Below are 14,985 nucleotides of genomic sequence, written 5' to 3'. Positions count from 1 at the left end.
CACCCCCATACCAAGTACACCATCTAGCCACGTTGGTTCACCCTAGTCGTTGCTAGGGAAAATCTTTCCTGGTCGTACTACTGGACCAGTTCTTGTCGATTTGTGTGTGCGCAACCGACATTTTGTATTTAAGGGTACGTTTACCCAAGTTCTACTGTAGGTTAAGTTTTTGATATTTTTCTAGCAATTCAGCAAGCGGCATCTCTCAATGGCTTTAAGCGTGATGACATGGAATGTTAGGGGACTGGGCACATCCAGGAAACGGGCGGCAGTATTTGCTCATATCAAAAGATCCAAAGCTCAGATTGTATGTTTACAAGAGACCCATTTATTGTTGGAGACCACTAGAGTGCTTCAAAAGCCTTGGGTTCAATGGTCAGCTCACTCTGTTCATTCCTCATATTCTAGGGGAGTATCGGTACTAGTCCACAAAGCTCTGCGGTGGGACCCGGGTAAAATTTTAAAGGACACTGATGGGAGGTATGTGTTTATCCAGGCTCACATCGATGGGGTCATGATAGTGGTCTTGGCCATATACATTCCCCCTGCAACGGGAATCTCGATTCTATATGAGGCGGCTAAGTTCGCCTCACAATTCCCACAAGCCTTAGTGCTCTGCATGGGGGACTTCAATTTGATTAATAACACGGGACTGGATAGATTCAGCACCCGACAGGTACCGATCTCCCCCACAATACAAACTAGATTGAGTATATTCTTACAGGAAGTGGGATGGTACGATATGTAGCGGTTTTTTAACCCAGTACTGAGAGAATACACATGTTATACTCCGGGGAAAAACTCATTATCTCGAATTGATTATATCTGTGGAAATGAAAGAGTCTGTGCCCATATACAATCGGTGTGTCATTTGCCCAGATCAGTATCAGATCACTCTCCGGTAATCGTAGGCATTAAATGGGAAGGATGTAAATCTCATAAATTGTCAAGGAAAATTAACCCTTGGTGGCTGTCACTCTTTGGAGCCAATGACAGGATTCCTGATCAGCTTGGGGCATACACGGAAATGAACTCCGTGGAAGAGAATCACTCGGCTTATTGGGACGCGCTCAAGGCGTATCTGAGGGGATGCTGTCACTCTTCTATTTCCTATCTCAAGAAACAGGCGGCCAGAGAGGAGGAGGAATTGGCCACCCAAAATAGAGTGCTTGAACATAGATTCACCACGGACCCCTCTGAGGAAAATAGATCTCATTGGCTTCAGGCTGGGAGGAAATATCTCTTGTATTTGCAAGACAAGGCTAAGAGACATGTATTCTTCACGAGCCAGAGGTATTTTGAGCAAGGGAACCAATCCAGTAGCTTACTGGCGTTCCTGGTGCGTCAATCTAATAGCTCACCTGCTGTCCTTAAGATTAGAGACCCCCGTGGAGGAACAGTTACTTCCGTCAATGGTATATTGGAGGTATTTTTGGACTTCTATAAGAACCTGTATGAGTCCAGGCTGACCGTGTCAAGGGAGGAGATTGCTGAGTACTTACGAGATTTGGAGTTTCCCAGGTTGACTTTGGCTCAGAGATCGGCCTTGGATGAGCCCATTAGTATGGAAGAGATGGTGGAGGCGATGAAGACCCTCAATAAGGGTAAGGCGTCTGGGCCAGACGGACTCCCGATTGAGATCTTTGACAAATATCAGGGGGTGCTGACCCCAGCCCTCCTGGAAACGGTTGAAGCCTCATTCAGTAAAGGACGGTTGCCTGATTCCTTTTATGAGGCAACCATTGTCCTGCTATTGAAACCAGATAAGGACCCATTGGATTGTGGCTCGTACAGACCGATCTCTTTGTTGAACTCCGATTACAAAATTCTCACCAAAATTCTAGCAAACAGACTCAAAAAAGTGGTCTCCTCTATAGTACATGAGGATCAGTCAGGATTCATCCCGGGTAGGAGTACCTCGGACAATCTGAGGAGGGCGCAGGTGGTCTTACAGATGGGCACCAAGTTAGAGGAGGATTGGGCTCTGGTCTCACTGGATGCGGCCAAAGCCTTCGACTCTATAGAATGGCCATACCTGCTGGAGGTGCTGCGGGCATTTGGTTTCGGCAACGAATTTATCAGATGGATTGAGATCATATATAAAGCTCCGTCTGCTAATATTCAGGTGGGCGGTGGTGTGTCGGAAACTTTCTCTTTGGGGAGGGAAACCAGACAGGGATGTCCCCTATCCCCTCTCTTGTTCGCTCTTGCCATGGAACCGCTGGCGGTGCGCATTCGGGCGGACCCAGTCTACCGGGGGGTGAGACATAGTAAGGGAGATGAATGTTTATCTTTGTACGCAGACGATTTGTTACTGTTTGCATCTGATCCGGATTCCTCCATTCCCAGAGCCGTGCAATTGATTGATCGATTTGGGGAGTTCTCAGGTCTGTCAATAAACTGGTCAAAATCGTACCTCCTCTTTCTGTCTCGGAACAGAGAGGATCTGGTGTGCGACCACATATGCAGGGTTCCGGTGGTGGATCATTTCAAATATCTCGGAATTATACTGGCGGGAAGCCCTGCGGAGATGATAGCGAGAAATATAGCCCCCTTACTAGCGCACTTCGGGGAGAAATTTAATAGATGGAGCCAACTCCCACTGTCAGTGGCGGGAAGGATTAACCTCCTTAAAATGATAGTGCAACCAAAGTGTCTCTATATTACCCAGCATGTATTCGTGCAGATTCCTCGCTCTTTCTTCCGGTCCCTGGAATCTCTAATGATTACCTTTGTCTGGGGTTCGACCAGATCAAGGGTCCAATTGGCCAAATTACAAAGACCCAAGGATATGGGGGGTATGGCCCTCCCTGATCTTTATATTTACTATCTGGCCGGACAATTGAAATATTTGGGTCCATGGACACTTCCCCGAGTTAGGGGTTCTCCGGAGGGGCTCCTGGCAGAGTTCACAGGTGTGGATCTCCTGTGGCCGTTACTGACGGATCACAGGAGGTCCCCTGAGGGTCGTGTCCTCCCGATACACAAATTGGGGGCCAGGATCTGGAAAGAGGCTAAAGCCGTATTTGGATTTTATGATGTACCAACTGAGACGCCCTTATGGGATAACTTGGACCTTCCACATTTTTGTGGGTTGCCGGGGTTTGGTGAATGGAGGAATCGCGGAATAATCTCCCTGGGATCACTGGTCCGGGATGGTGAACTCCGCCCCTTTGCACAACTGCGGACAGAATTCGACTTGCCGGAATCTCATGGGTTTCAGTATCTCCAGATTAGGCACGCCTTTCGAGCTCAGTTCTCTGGTCGTGGGGTTAGATTCTCTTCCTTCCCAGTCATTGGAATTATTAGATCACAGGGCCCTGGTGGCCTTATTTCTAAACTATACTCCTCCCTCATTCGGGCCAAGGCCATGAATAATCCTCTTTCTGTCCGTGAGAGGTGGAGTGCCAGGATCCCTGAAATTGATGATGTAGTGTGGGACGACATTGTCGAATCCCACACATTGGTCTCTCCCGCTGTTAACAATAGACTGATCCAATTATATATAATACACCAAAGTTATATTACTCCCCAGAGATTGAACAAAATGAAAAAGCTGAATAATTCGGTGGGGATGGGCTGTCCGAGATGCGGGAGAGACGGTGCTGATTTCTGGCACATGATATGGGATTGCCGAGTCATCCTCTCCTATTGGAGTGAGATTGTAATGACTCTCTCCGCCATATTTCAAAAAGCGGTTGCTATGTGCCCAGTCCTGTGTCTATTTGGGGTGGTAGATGTACACTCCTGGTCCCAAGATGAGATTCTATTAATAAAGAAGGTCCTTTTTCTGGCTCGGAAGGGCATCATACTAAATTGGATGAGTACTCATTCCCCAACTAGAGCCTCTTGGATTGCATTGGTAAATGCAATAATCCCGTCAGAACAATTTGTTTACAAGACAAGAGGCTCTCCAACTAAATTTGACAAAATCTGGGGTAGATGGATGAGGTCGCCCTTGACTGGCGGATCTCCTGGTTCTCTTGCTGATAACCTACAATCGGTATTATCGCAATAATAGCCAGTAGTGCCCCGGTAGGCAGAAAGGAGACACATGTGATTCGTGATACACTATATGAGGGATACCACGAGTTCCCCGAAGCTTGGGTTGCACTCTCCTTGACGATATGGGTTCTTTTGCCTTAAGTTGGATGTGTCTCGCGAGCTAATACCTTTGCTATGTTTGATGCTCTTTGGATATGCTGAAAATAATGGACGCTGATTTGATTGTTGTTATTTTATTATCCTGATGACCAACCAGTTTACATGTACACTGTCTTACTGAACAATTTGCTGTTTTATTCTTTTATGTTTCAATAAAACGAGTTTAAAAAAAAAGAATCGATAGATTAAAAAGGAGTTCAGCCAGTCTGCCTGCCTCAGTGGGAAAAAAATGGAGGCAACTAGTATGATGCCTAAGAGGGAGGGGAAAAAAGCCTACCGGAGTGCTCACCGTCCTCATCCATGAATGTGTCTTTACCTTTTAGCTGTTGCATTTTTTGCATGTGGCTTTATCTAATTCTTGTCCTTCTCTCTCTGATTTACTTCTATCCTTTTTTCTAGGTCTTTGAAATAGAATTTGGATTTCGCAGAAATGAAATACAACAGATTGCTCTGAGGGTTCCGAAGATGTTAGCGGGGAACAAGAAGAAGCTCACCGAAACCTTTGATTATGTGCACAATACCATGGGGATTCCTCACCACATCATCACTCATTTCCCACAGGTAACTTTACGTGGCAAAGCCTCTATTTGCATTGTGTGAACTTGTAAGATTGTGTATCGGGATATATTCACACGCGCCAGATTTAAATATCAGTTCTATAGGGAGAACGGTATGAATCGGAGATTGTCAACATGGCTGAACGTTGACCACAAGAGGTGACCGGTGCAATCACTGGGCTGTGCGGGCTATCGGCTCTGCCCTGTGGTTCGGCTGAAAGTTGAGGCTGTAATGAAGTATGGTTACTTTTTGGTTGAGTTTAGCCAAAAGTATTTTCAGGACTCTTACATTTTTTTTAGCCTTAAACACAGGTATTTTGGCTGGAAATTATTGACTGAAATGGTAACAAACTGAACCTCTGTACTTTCCTTTCCTCACCAGTTCTGCCACCTCCGACGCCGCTCCCGTCCTTCATGCCGTCTTGTTTTTTTTGCCCCGCTGCTCATTTCTGACACTAAAGGCCGCTTTACACACAGCGACATCGCTAGCAATGTCGTTGGTGAAAGCATCTGCCCCCGTCGGTTGTGCGCCACAGTCAAATCGCTGCCTACATTGCTAAGACCCGTCACACTACTTACCTGCCTAGCGACGTCACTGTGGCCGGCGACCCGCCTCCTTTCTAAGGGGACGGTTCGTGCGGCATCACAGCGACGTCACTAAGCGGCCGCCCAATAGAAGCGGAGGGGCGGAGATAAGTGGGTGTAACATCCCGCCCACCTCCTTCCTTCCTCATTGCCGGTGGCCGCAGGTACGGTGATGTTCCTCGTTCCTGCGGTGTCACACGTAGCGATGTGTGCTGCCGCAGGAACGACGAACAACCTGCGTCCTGCAACAGCAGCGATATTTGAGATTAGAACGACGTGTCAACGATCAACGATATGGTGAGTATTTTTGATCGTTAACGGGCGTTCGTGCATTTCACACGTAACGATGTCGCTACAAGGCCGGATGTGCGTCACAAATTCCGTGACCCCAACGACATCTCGTTAGCGATGTCGTTGCGTGTAAAGTGGCCTTAAGGCCAATCTGAAGCCTGTGATGAGCCTAATGAGGTCACATAGCGGAACAATGGGCCAATCAAAGATGTCAGATTTCTCTTGAGTGCCAGAATGGACCGACCAGATCACCGAGCAGGACCGGAACTCTGCCGGAGGTATCCAACCAGTAAGGAAAGGCGAGTATAAGTGTGTGGGGGTTTTAAACCCTTTCCCTCTCTTTACGTCAATTTAGGCAAATTTGCTTATTAAATTTTATCAAACATGGCTGAATCAAATTTATTTATTTATTTTAATATATGGTCATCTCTGAATTTGTACAGATCCGATATAAAGAACTTATGAGGCCCACTTCATTAAAGGGAATCTGTCACCAGGTTTTTGCTCCCCCATCGTCAGAGCAACATAATGTAGAGACAGAGACTGATTCCAGTGATGTGTCACTTACTGAGCTGTTTGCCGTCATTTTTATAAAATCTAATGTTTTCTCTCCTGCAGATCTAGCAGTTATGCAGAGCTCATGAATATGCTGGACTACCTGCAGCACGCCAAGTAGTCCTGTAATGATAAACTACTGCTGATTACACAGTGATTTTTATCAAACCTACACTAAGCAGCTCAGTAAGTGACACATCGTTGGAATCAGGATCTCTGCCCCTACAATTATGCTGCTCTCAGATTAGGTGGCAAAAACCTGGTGACAGATTTCATTTAAGACTGGTATTCTTTTCTCATCTCTTTAATGAAGGAGCGTGCAAAAGTAAAAAGCGCCACATTCATTGAGAGGCAAAGGCCGTTTACTTAAATTAGGCGAATATTATTACTGGAGTGCACCTCACCGGAAATGTTACTCCAGTTAGAGAAATGGGAAAATATATACAGTTGGGGATAGTACATCTATACAGTAGGGGATAGGTACATATATACATTAGGGGATAGGTACATGTATACAGTAGGGGATAGGTACATATATACAGTTTGGGATAGGTACATATATACAGTAGGGGATAGGTATATGTATACAATTGGGGATAGGTACATGTATACAGTAGGGGATAGGTGTATATATGTACAGTAGGGGATAGGTATGTATATACAGCAGAGAATAGGTACATATATACAGTAGGGAATGTAGGGAATAGATGTACATGTATACAGTAGGGGATAGGTGTGTGTGTGTGTGTGTGTGTGTATATATATATATATATATATATATATACATACAGTTGGGGATAGGTACATATACAGTGCCTACAAGTAGTCTTCAACCCCCTGCAGATTTAGCAGGTTTGATAAGATGCAAATAAGTTAGAGCCTGCAAACTTCAAACAAGAGCAGGATTTATTAACAGACGCATAAATCTTACAAACCAACAAGTTATGTTGCTCAGTTAAATTTTAATAAATTTTCAACATAAAAGTGTGGGTCAATTATTATTCAACCCCTAGGTGTAATATTTTGTGGAATAACCCTTGTTTGCAATTACAGCTAATAATCGTCTTTTATAAGACCTGTCTCTGGAGTTATCTTGGCCCACTCCTCCATAAGTTTTCAATTGGGTTAAGGTCAGGAGACTGACTAGGCCACTGCAACACCTTGATTTTTTCCCTCTTGAACCAGGCCTTGGTTTTCTTGGCTGTGTGCTTTGGGTCGTTGTCTTGTTGGAAGATGAAATGACGACCCATCTTAAGATCCTTGATGGAGGAGCGGAGGTTCTTGGCCAAAATCTCCAGGTAGGCCGTGCTATCCATCTTCCCATGGATGCGGACCAGATGGCCAGGCCCCTTGGCTGAGAAACAGCCCCACAGCATGATGCTGCCACCACCATGCTTGACTGTAGGGATGGTATTCTTGGGGTCGTATGCAGTGCCATCCAGTCTCCAAACGTCACGTGTGTGGTTGGCACCAAAGATCTCGATCTTGGTCTCATCAGACCAGAGAACCTTGACCCAGTCTGTCTCAGAGTCCTCCAAGTCATCATGAGCAAACTGTAGACGAGCCTTGACATGACGCTTTGAAAGTAAAGGTACCTTACGGGCTCGTCTGGAACGGAGACCATTGCGGTGGAGTACGTTACTTATGGTATTGACTGAAACCAATGTCCCCACTGCCATGAGATCTTCCCGGAGCTCCTTCCTTGTTGTCCTTGGGTTAGCCTTGACTCTTCGGACAAGCCTGGCCTCGGCACGTGTGGAAACTTTTAAAGGCTGTCCAGGCCGTGGAAGGCTAACAGTAGTTCCATAAGCCTTCCACTTCCGGATGATGCTCCCAACAGTGGAGACAGGTAGGCCCAACTCCTTGGAAAGGGTTTTGTACCCCTTTCCAGCCTTGTGACTCTCCACTATCTTGTCTCAGATGGACTTGGAATGCTCCTTTGTCTTTCCCATGTTGACCAAGTATGAGTGCTGTTCACAAGTTTGGGGAGGGTCTTAATTAGTCAGAAAAGGCTGGAAAAAGAGATAATTAATCCAAACATGTGAAGCTCATTGTTCTTTGTGCCTGAAATACTTCTTAATACTTTAGGGGAACCAAACAGAATTCTTGTGGTTTGAGGGGTTGAATAATAAATGACCCTCTGAATAAACTTTTCACAATTTAAAAAAAAAAAATAAAAAAAGAAATAACATTGTTTTTTGCTGCAGTGCATTTCACACTTCCAGGCTGATCTACAGTCCAAATGTCACAATGCCAAGTTAATTCCGAATGTGTAAACCTGCTAAATCTGCAGGGGGTTGAATACTACTTGTAGGCACTGTATACAGTTGGGGATAGGTACATATATACAGCAGAGGATAGGTACATATATACAGTAGGGAATAGATGTACATGTATACAGTTGGGGACAGGTACATATATCCCGTGTTTCCCTAAAATAAGACCTAGCAGGATTTTTCAGGGAGGCTTAAATATAAGACATTCTTCGAAAATAAGACGTAGCCACGGTCAATAAGGAAGTGTCCATGCAGCAGTAAAAAAAGGTTAAAGACACTTCATTATAGACAGCGGACACCCCCAGAAGAGAGAAGACGGAAGAAAGAAGACTCCCGATCATACTTACCAGACGCCGACCGGGAGCAGGTGAGCGCATAAAGGTCCTGTGGCAGAACACATACACACACAAATCAGAGCACACACACACTACAGATCGCATCCACACACTCACCACATCCAGTGATATCGCTTGCTTCTCGGCGTGCATGAAAACTTGCAACGCTGTGCAGTGGATCTTCCAGGACCTGTGGGAGGATCACATGGCCGGAAGCACGTGGTATCTCTGGATGTTGTGAGTGTGTGCGTGTGATATCGTGAGTGTATGCGATTGGATGTGTGAGTGTATGGTGTCTGATGTGTGAGTGTCAGGCGGACGCAGGGGAGGACGGCATGCAGCACAGCTGCCTGGAGCGCCCACCAGAGAGCAAAGGAAGGAATGTGTGTGTGTGTGTGTGTGTGTGTGTGAGTGTATGCTCTCTGATGTGTGAGTGTGATCTGATGTGTGTCAGCCAGATGCAGGGGAGGTGCGCAGCACAGGGATCCCAGGGAGGAATGATATGGAATCTGATGTGTGTGTGTCTGTCTATATGAGTGTATGCCATCTGTTGTGTGAACGTGTGTTCTGATGTATGTGTGTCGGCCAGACGCAGGGGAGGGTGACATACTTGGAGATCTGGGAGCCATACAGACGCCCCTGGGCTGATAAGAATGATGATCCTGGGAAGGGGAAGGGGGGGCTGCTTTTTGTGTGTGTGGGGGGGGGGTAAACTTGCCCCAAACCATGTCTCCTCGAGAATAAGACACCCCCAGAAAATAGGACCTAGTGCTTTTTTCGGGGCAAAAAGAAATCTAAGACAATGTCTTATTTTCGGGGAAACAGGGTACAGATGGGGATAGGTGCATCTATACAGTTGGGGGGAAAGGTACATCTATACAGTTGGGGATAGGTACATCTATACAGTTGGGGATGGGTGTGTGAAGATGTAATTTACCCTCTCACTGTATATGCATATTTCCCTGGTTGTATTAGTTGTAATTCATGTATTTCCTTGGGGGAGCTACTGATCTCAATGTGTGTCTCTCATACAATTGTAGTCTTGGCATCTAATGTGATTATGTAAATAGCCTGTCCTCTTCTTTCCAGAGTTGTGTATCTAATCTGTAATTGCATTGGCCAGTGAAGGAATAGTCATTGTTCTGCACAGCAGGGGATCCCTTCATCTACTGTGGCTGGCAGACATATGGGAGCCCTGTGATGGACCAAACCATTGATGATAGGATGTGTGACCCCCACCCCCTGAACATGGTGGGCTGGTCAAGGAGCACAGACAATGCATTTCCCTTTTTGTAACTTCAGAGTGAGCTGAAACTTGAAGAGAGCAGGAGCCCCAGCCTGGGTGGCTGTGGACACGGACGGAGCTAGGCCTGTGTGGCGGCCCGTGGGATTGTGTGGAACTCTTTGGACTACTGTAAGGACGATTGCTTTGTTATCCGTTCCGAGGATTGTCGGGAAGGGCCCCCGAATCTGTTTTACGTGGACTTATCGTGTGCTGTTCTTGTATTCCTGTTAATAAACCTGTTGGATCATCCTCGGCCTGTTGTCTCTCTTTGCTCTGATGTACACCCCGTCACAAACTGGTGGCAGCGGTGGGATCAGAGCAGAAGAAATGGAGGACAACGGCCAATCAACGTCTGAAACCAGAACCTCAGGATACAGGAACTGGACTGTGGTGAGCCTGCAATCAAAGGCCCGTGAAGTAGGAGTTCGTTTCAAAGGACTCTCCAAGGAGCAGCTGATTGAGGCGCTAGAAGGAGTCTGCTCGCAAAATGACGTGGAGGAAGGATCCTCACAGTAAACGGAAGAAAGACGGCAGCCGGAGGTAAATACCCAAAAAAGTCAGTGGGTTGTGTGGTACGAGGAGGAGATGGCCTTGCTGGGAGAGGAGACCACCATAGAAGATAAGAGGGAGGCCATGCGTGGAGCTAAAGAGAGGGAGCGCAGGATGTAGGAGATGGCACTGCTGGATAAGGAGCTCGCTGTGGAAGCCGTGAGAGGTTCCAGACAGACTGTAACCCCAGCACCCATCATGAGGGAACTTCCCAGGGTGTCCCGCAAAGACTTTAAGCCGTTTAATGAGGCTGCAGGCGACATTGAGGGCTTCTTCCAGGACTTTGAGCATCAGTGTCGATTAATGTAAGTCCCGGACAGGGAGCGTGTCCGGCATCTGGTTGGGCTCCTAGAGGGGGGAGCTGCTGAAGCCTATAGAGCTATGGACCCTCGGTGGAACTGTGAGTATGCGGAGATTAAACAGACTATTCTAAAACATTATGCTGTGACCCCAGACACTTACAGGACTCAGTTCCGTGCTTTAGCCTGTGATGGGGAAGTGTCTTTTAAGATATATGCTCATAGACTCAAACAAATATGTAATCGCTGGCTGGAGGCAGAGGAGGCCTTATCTTGGGAGACCTTCCTGCAGGTCATCCTAAAAGAACAATTCTTTGCCCAGTGCCCCGCTGAGATCCGGGAATGGGTGCGTGAGAGAAAACCAGCGACAGTGGAGGAAGCTGCTGCTCTCGCTGATGAGGCTCTCACCATCAAGCCTCAGTGGAGGGTTCTGTTGGAGGATGGAGAGACGCCTAACAGCTCCACAACACCGGATGCCCCCAGTTATTCTGTCCCCATTGTTCCCCGTTCCTCTAAGCCACCACATGTTGATACCCGTGTTAATGTGCCTCCAGTTGCTTCTACTGCACTTTCTGGAATACGCCGGGGAGAGGAAGTAACAGAGCGCAGGTGTTATGTTTGTAGGCATCCCGGGCATTTGCAGGCCTCATGCCCAGCCAGCCCATGGAGGAATCATCCTCAAACCCCTACAGCACCTTCAGGTGGGAGCCGGCCTCCAAGTTCCCCTACCCCTTACCCAAGAGGACGCCTTGGATGGAGGGAGACCCAGCTCAGATGCTATCAATGTGGACAGCCAGGGCATCGGCAAGTCTCCTGCCCAGCTGTTCAAATGAGGACTGATCCTGCACCCAATCGGATTGTTAATTATTTACAGCCCAGTGCCATGGAGGAAGATGTGGCACCGTTATGTGAGGACTGGCCTAGTGACTCAGCCCCCCATGTTGCACCACCAGGAGTTTACGGGGTGCGACCCGCAGTTATGACGACTTCTGCTCATCGAGGTAAGCACTTGCAGGAGGTTGTGCTGGATGGACAGAGACTTGTTGGATTTTGTGACTCGGGTGCTTTCCTCACACTGGCTGATCCCCGAGTGGTTCGGCCTGAGGCAATCCATAGAGGACCTGGGATTGTTATTGAACTGTCTGGTGGACAATGGAGGACTATTCCTACAGCCACTGTGGATCTGAACTTTGGTTTTGGGGTCAGGCGATGTGTGGTTGGGGTGATGGGTGGTCTGCCTGCAGCTGTTCTCCTGGGCAATGATGTGGGAGAGCTACGATGCCAATTCGTGGCTGCATGAAGCCACATGTAAGTAACGCTCTGCCTGTGTGTACTTAACCAGTGACCTGTAGAGGTCCCTAGTACGTACACAAGTTGGGAGGGGGAGGGATTGTGAAGATGTAATTTACCCTCTCACTGTATATGCATATTTCCCTGGTTGTATTAGTTGTAATTCATGTATTTCCTTGGGGGAGCTACTGATCTCAATGTGTGTCTCTCATACAATTGTAGTCTTGGCATCTAATGTGATTATGTAAATAGCCTGTCCTCTTCTTTCCAGAGTTGTGTATCTAATCTGTAATTGCATTGGCCAGTGAAGGAATAGTCATTGTTCTGCACAGCAGGGGATCCCTTCATCTACTGTGGCTGGCAGACATATGGGAGCCCTGTGATGGACCAAACCATTGATGATAGGATGTGTGACCCCCACCCCCTGAACATGGTGGGCTGGTCAAGGAGCACAGACAATGCATTTCCCTTTTTGTAACTTCAGAGTGAGCTGAAACTTGAAGAGAGCAGGAGCCCCAGCCTGGGTGGCTGTGGACACGGACGGAGCTAGGCCTGTGTGGCGGCCCGTGGGATTGTGTGGAACTCTTTGGACTACTGTAAGGACGATTACTTTGTTATCCGGTCCGAGGATTGTCGGGAAGGGCCCCCGAATCTGTTTTACGTGGACTTATCGTGTGCTGTTCTTGTATTCCTGTTAATAAACCTGTTGGATCATCCTCGGCCTGTTGTCTCTCTTTGCTCTGATGTACACCCCGTCACAGGGTGCATCTATACAGTTGGGGATGGGTGCATCTATACAGTTGGGGATAGGTGCATCTATACAGTTGGGGATAGGATAGGTGCATCTATACAGTTGGGGATAGGTGCATCTATACAGTTGGGGATAGGTGCATCTATACAGTTGGGGATAGGTACATCTATACAGTTGGGGATAGGTACATCTATACAGGTGGGGATAGGTACATCTATACAGTTGGGGATAGGTGCATCTATACAGTTGGGGATAGGTGCATCTATACAGTTGGGGATAGGTACATCTATACAGTTGGGGATAGGTGCATCTATACAGTTGGGGATAGGTGCATCTATACAGTTGGGGATAGGTGCATCTATACAGTTGGGGATAGGTGCATCTATACAGTTGGGGATAGGTGCATCTATACAGTTGGGGATAGGTGCATCTATACAGTTGGGGATAGGTGCATCTATACAGTTGGGGATAGGTGCATCTATACAGTTGGGGATAGGTGCATCTATACAGATCGGAATGGGTGCATATATACAGTTGATGATCTTGTACGTTTCTGGCGTAATAAAACTGAACAGTTTGTTGGGCCGGCATCACCACATCCCATCCGTGCTGTGCCCACTTTAGGGGATTCGGCCGGGATGTGCGTAAAAACTGCAAAATGTGTGCAAAACTTTGCATTGCGCATAGAATTTGTAACTTTTCGAATTCTATTATACCGTAATTATGGTGAAAACATTTAGCTGAATTGCAGCCAGAGACTATGGGGTCATTCAATCCTTATGCTCCAGTTCTTGGTCAGAGGTGGAAAAAGTATTTTTTCTGTTAAAAACTGTATAAGTTTAACAGAAAAAAACCCTTGCGTGTTCCATTGAAATCTTTATTATGTGGATATTTGATATAAGTGATTTTTCAATGGAATAAGGGCGCCAGTATACAGCACAGCTCAAGGCTCATCCGGTGCCGACTGGAGCTGTGCCGGAGGTGGCAAAACTGGTGAGGAAAGGTAAGTACAAAGTATTAGTCTCTTTTTTTTTATTATTTATGTATTTTAACCCTTACATTTGTGGAGATTTGGAACAAATTCAATTTGTTACCAATTCAGTCACTCATTTCCAGCCAAACTGCATGTGCGCAAGGCTTAATTGGTGTTTCTTTGTTTTTGGGGGTTTAAGAGGCCTGAAAATACTTTTGGCTAAACTTATATTACCTAAAAGTAGCCATATTTCATTACTGCCTCAATTTCAAGCCCAACCATGGGGCAGAGGTGATACATGCGCCTCTGTGCCAGCAATAAACATCCTGCACAGAGGTGGTAAATGAGATTATAGTGAATGAGGCAAAATGTAGGTGCAGCACAAGAGAAGTTTAGAGAACCACTGATCAGCACCACCACTGATCTGTGTGCCTATAGAAAATGGGGACATTTATGTTCCAATTGTCCACTTCCTCCATCCTTGTACAAATAATAGCATTACAATTGTTATTTTTGCTTTTCAGGTGTTTAATTCCAGCCTTTTGAAACTTAAGGAAAGACATGAATTTTTGACATTTCTGGGAAGAGCAATCTATGACCCCAAAGAACCCAACTACATCTCCCTAGATAAACTCGTGTCCGTGCCCGACCAAACCTTCTGTGAAGAAATTGCCAAGTCTTCCACACAGGACTTCGAACAATTCCAAAAAAACCTGTGATAAAAAAAACTACAGAAATCACTAATATTCTGGTTATATATATAATATATATATATTATATGTTTTGTATCTGCCTCGATAATTTATTTTAGACTACTAAATAAATAATCAATAAGTGATCATTGTATAATTTACATTCGAGCGGTGAATGCAGGATTTTGTCAAAGGGGGAAGCCTTGCAACACGTGAAGAAGACGCTAACAGTATATACACACTAACTCACATACATATACACACATTCAACACACGCTGACATACAAATATGTATATATACACTGACACACATACACCGACACACATATACACACACACAGCTGACATACAAATATGTATATATACACTGACACACATACACC

General features: G+C 46.2%; 1 protein-coding gene across 3 annotated transcripts in view; it reads left to right on the top strand.

Annotated features, from left to right (window-relative positions):
* MTERF3 (mitochondrial transcription termination factor 3) overlaps positions 1-14,730 on the top strand; it is a 135,818-nt gene extending 121,088 nt beyond the window's left edge. For all 3 annotated transcript variants that reach the window (XM_075353063.1, XM_075353061.1, XM_075353064.1), the window contains exons 7-8: positions 4,564-4,725; positions 14,435-14,730. In XM_075353063.1, coding sequence (XP_075209178.1) covers positions 4,564-4,725; positions 14,435-14,629 — 357 coding nt within the window. In that variant the 3' untranslated portion in view covers positions 14,630-14,730. The remainder of the gene's footprint in view (positions 1-4,563; positions 4,726-14,434) is intronic.
* The last annotated feature ends 255 nt before the right edge of the window (positions 14,731-14,985 follow it).

Source organism: Anomaloglossus baeobatrachus, chromosome 6 (genome assembly GCF_048569485.1).
Source record: "Anomaloglossus baeobatrachus isolate aAnoBae1 chromosome 6, aAnoBae1.hap1, whole genome shotgun sequence".
Taxonomy (NCBI): domain Eukaryota; kingdom Metazoa; phylum Chordata; class Amphibia; order Anura; family Aromobatidae; genus Anomaloglossus; species Anomaloglossus baeobatrachus.
Note: the sequence above shows the minus strand (reverse complement) of the source record. Positions and strands in the feature narration are given on the sequence as shown.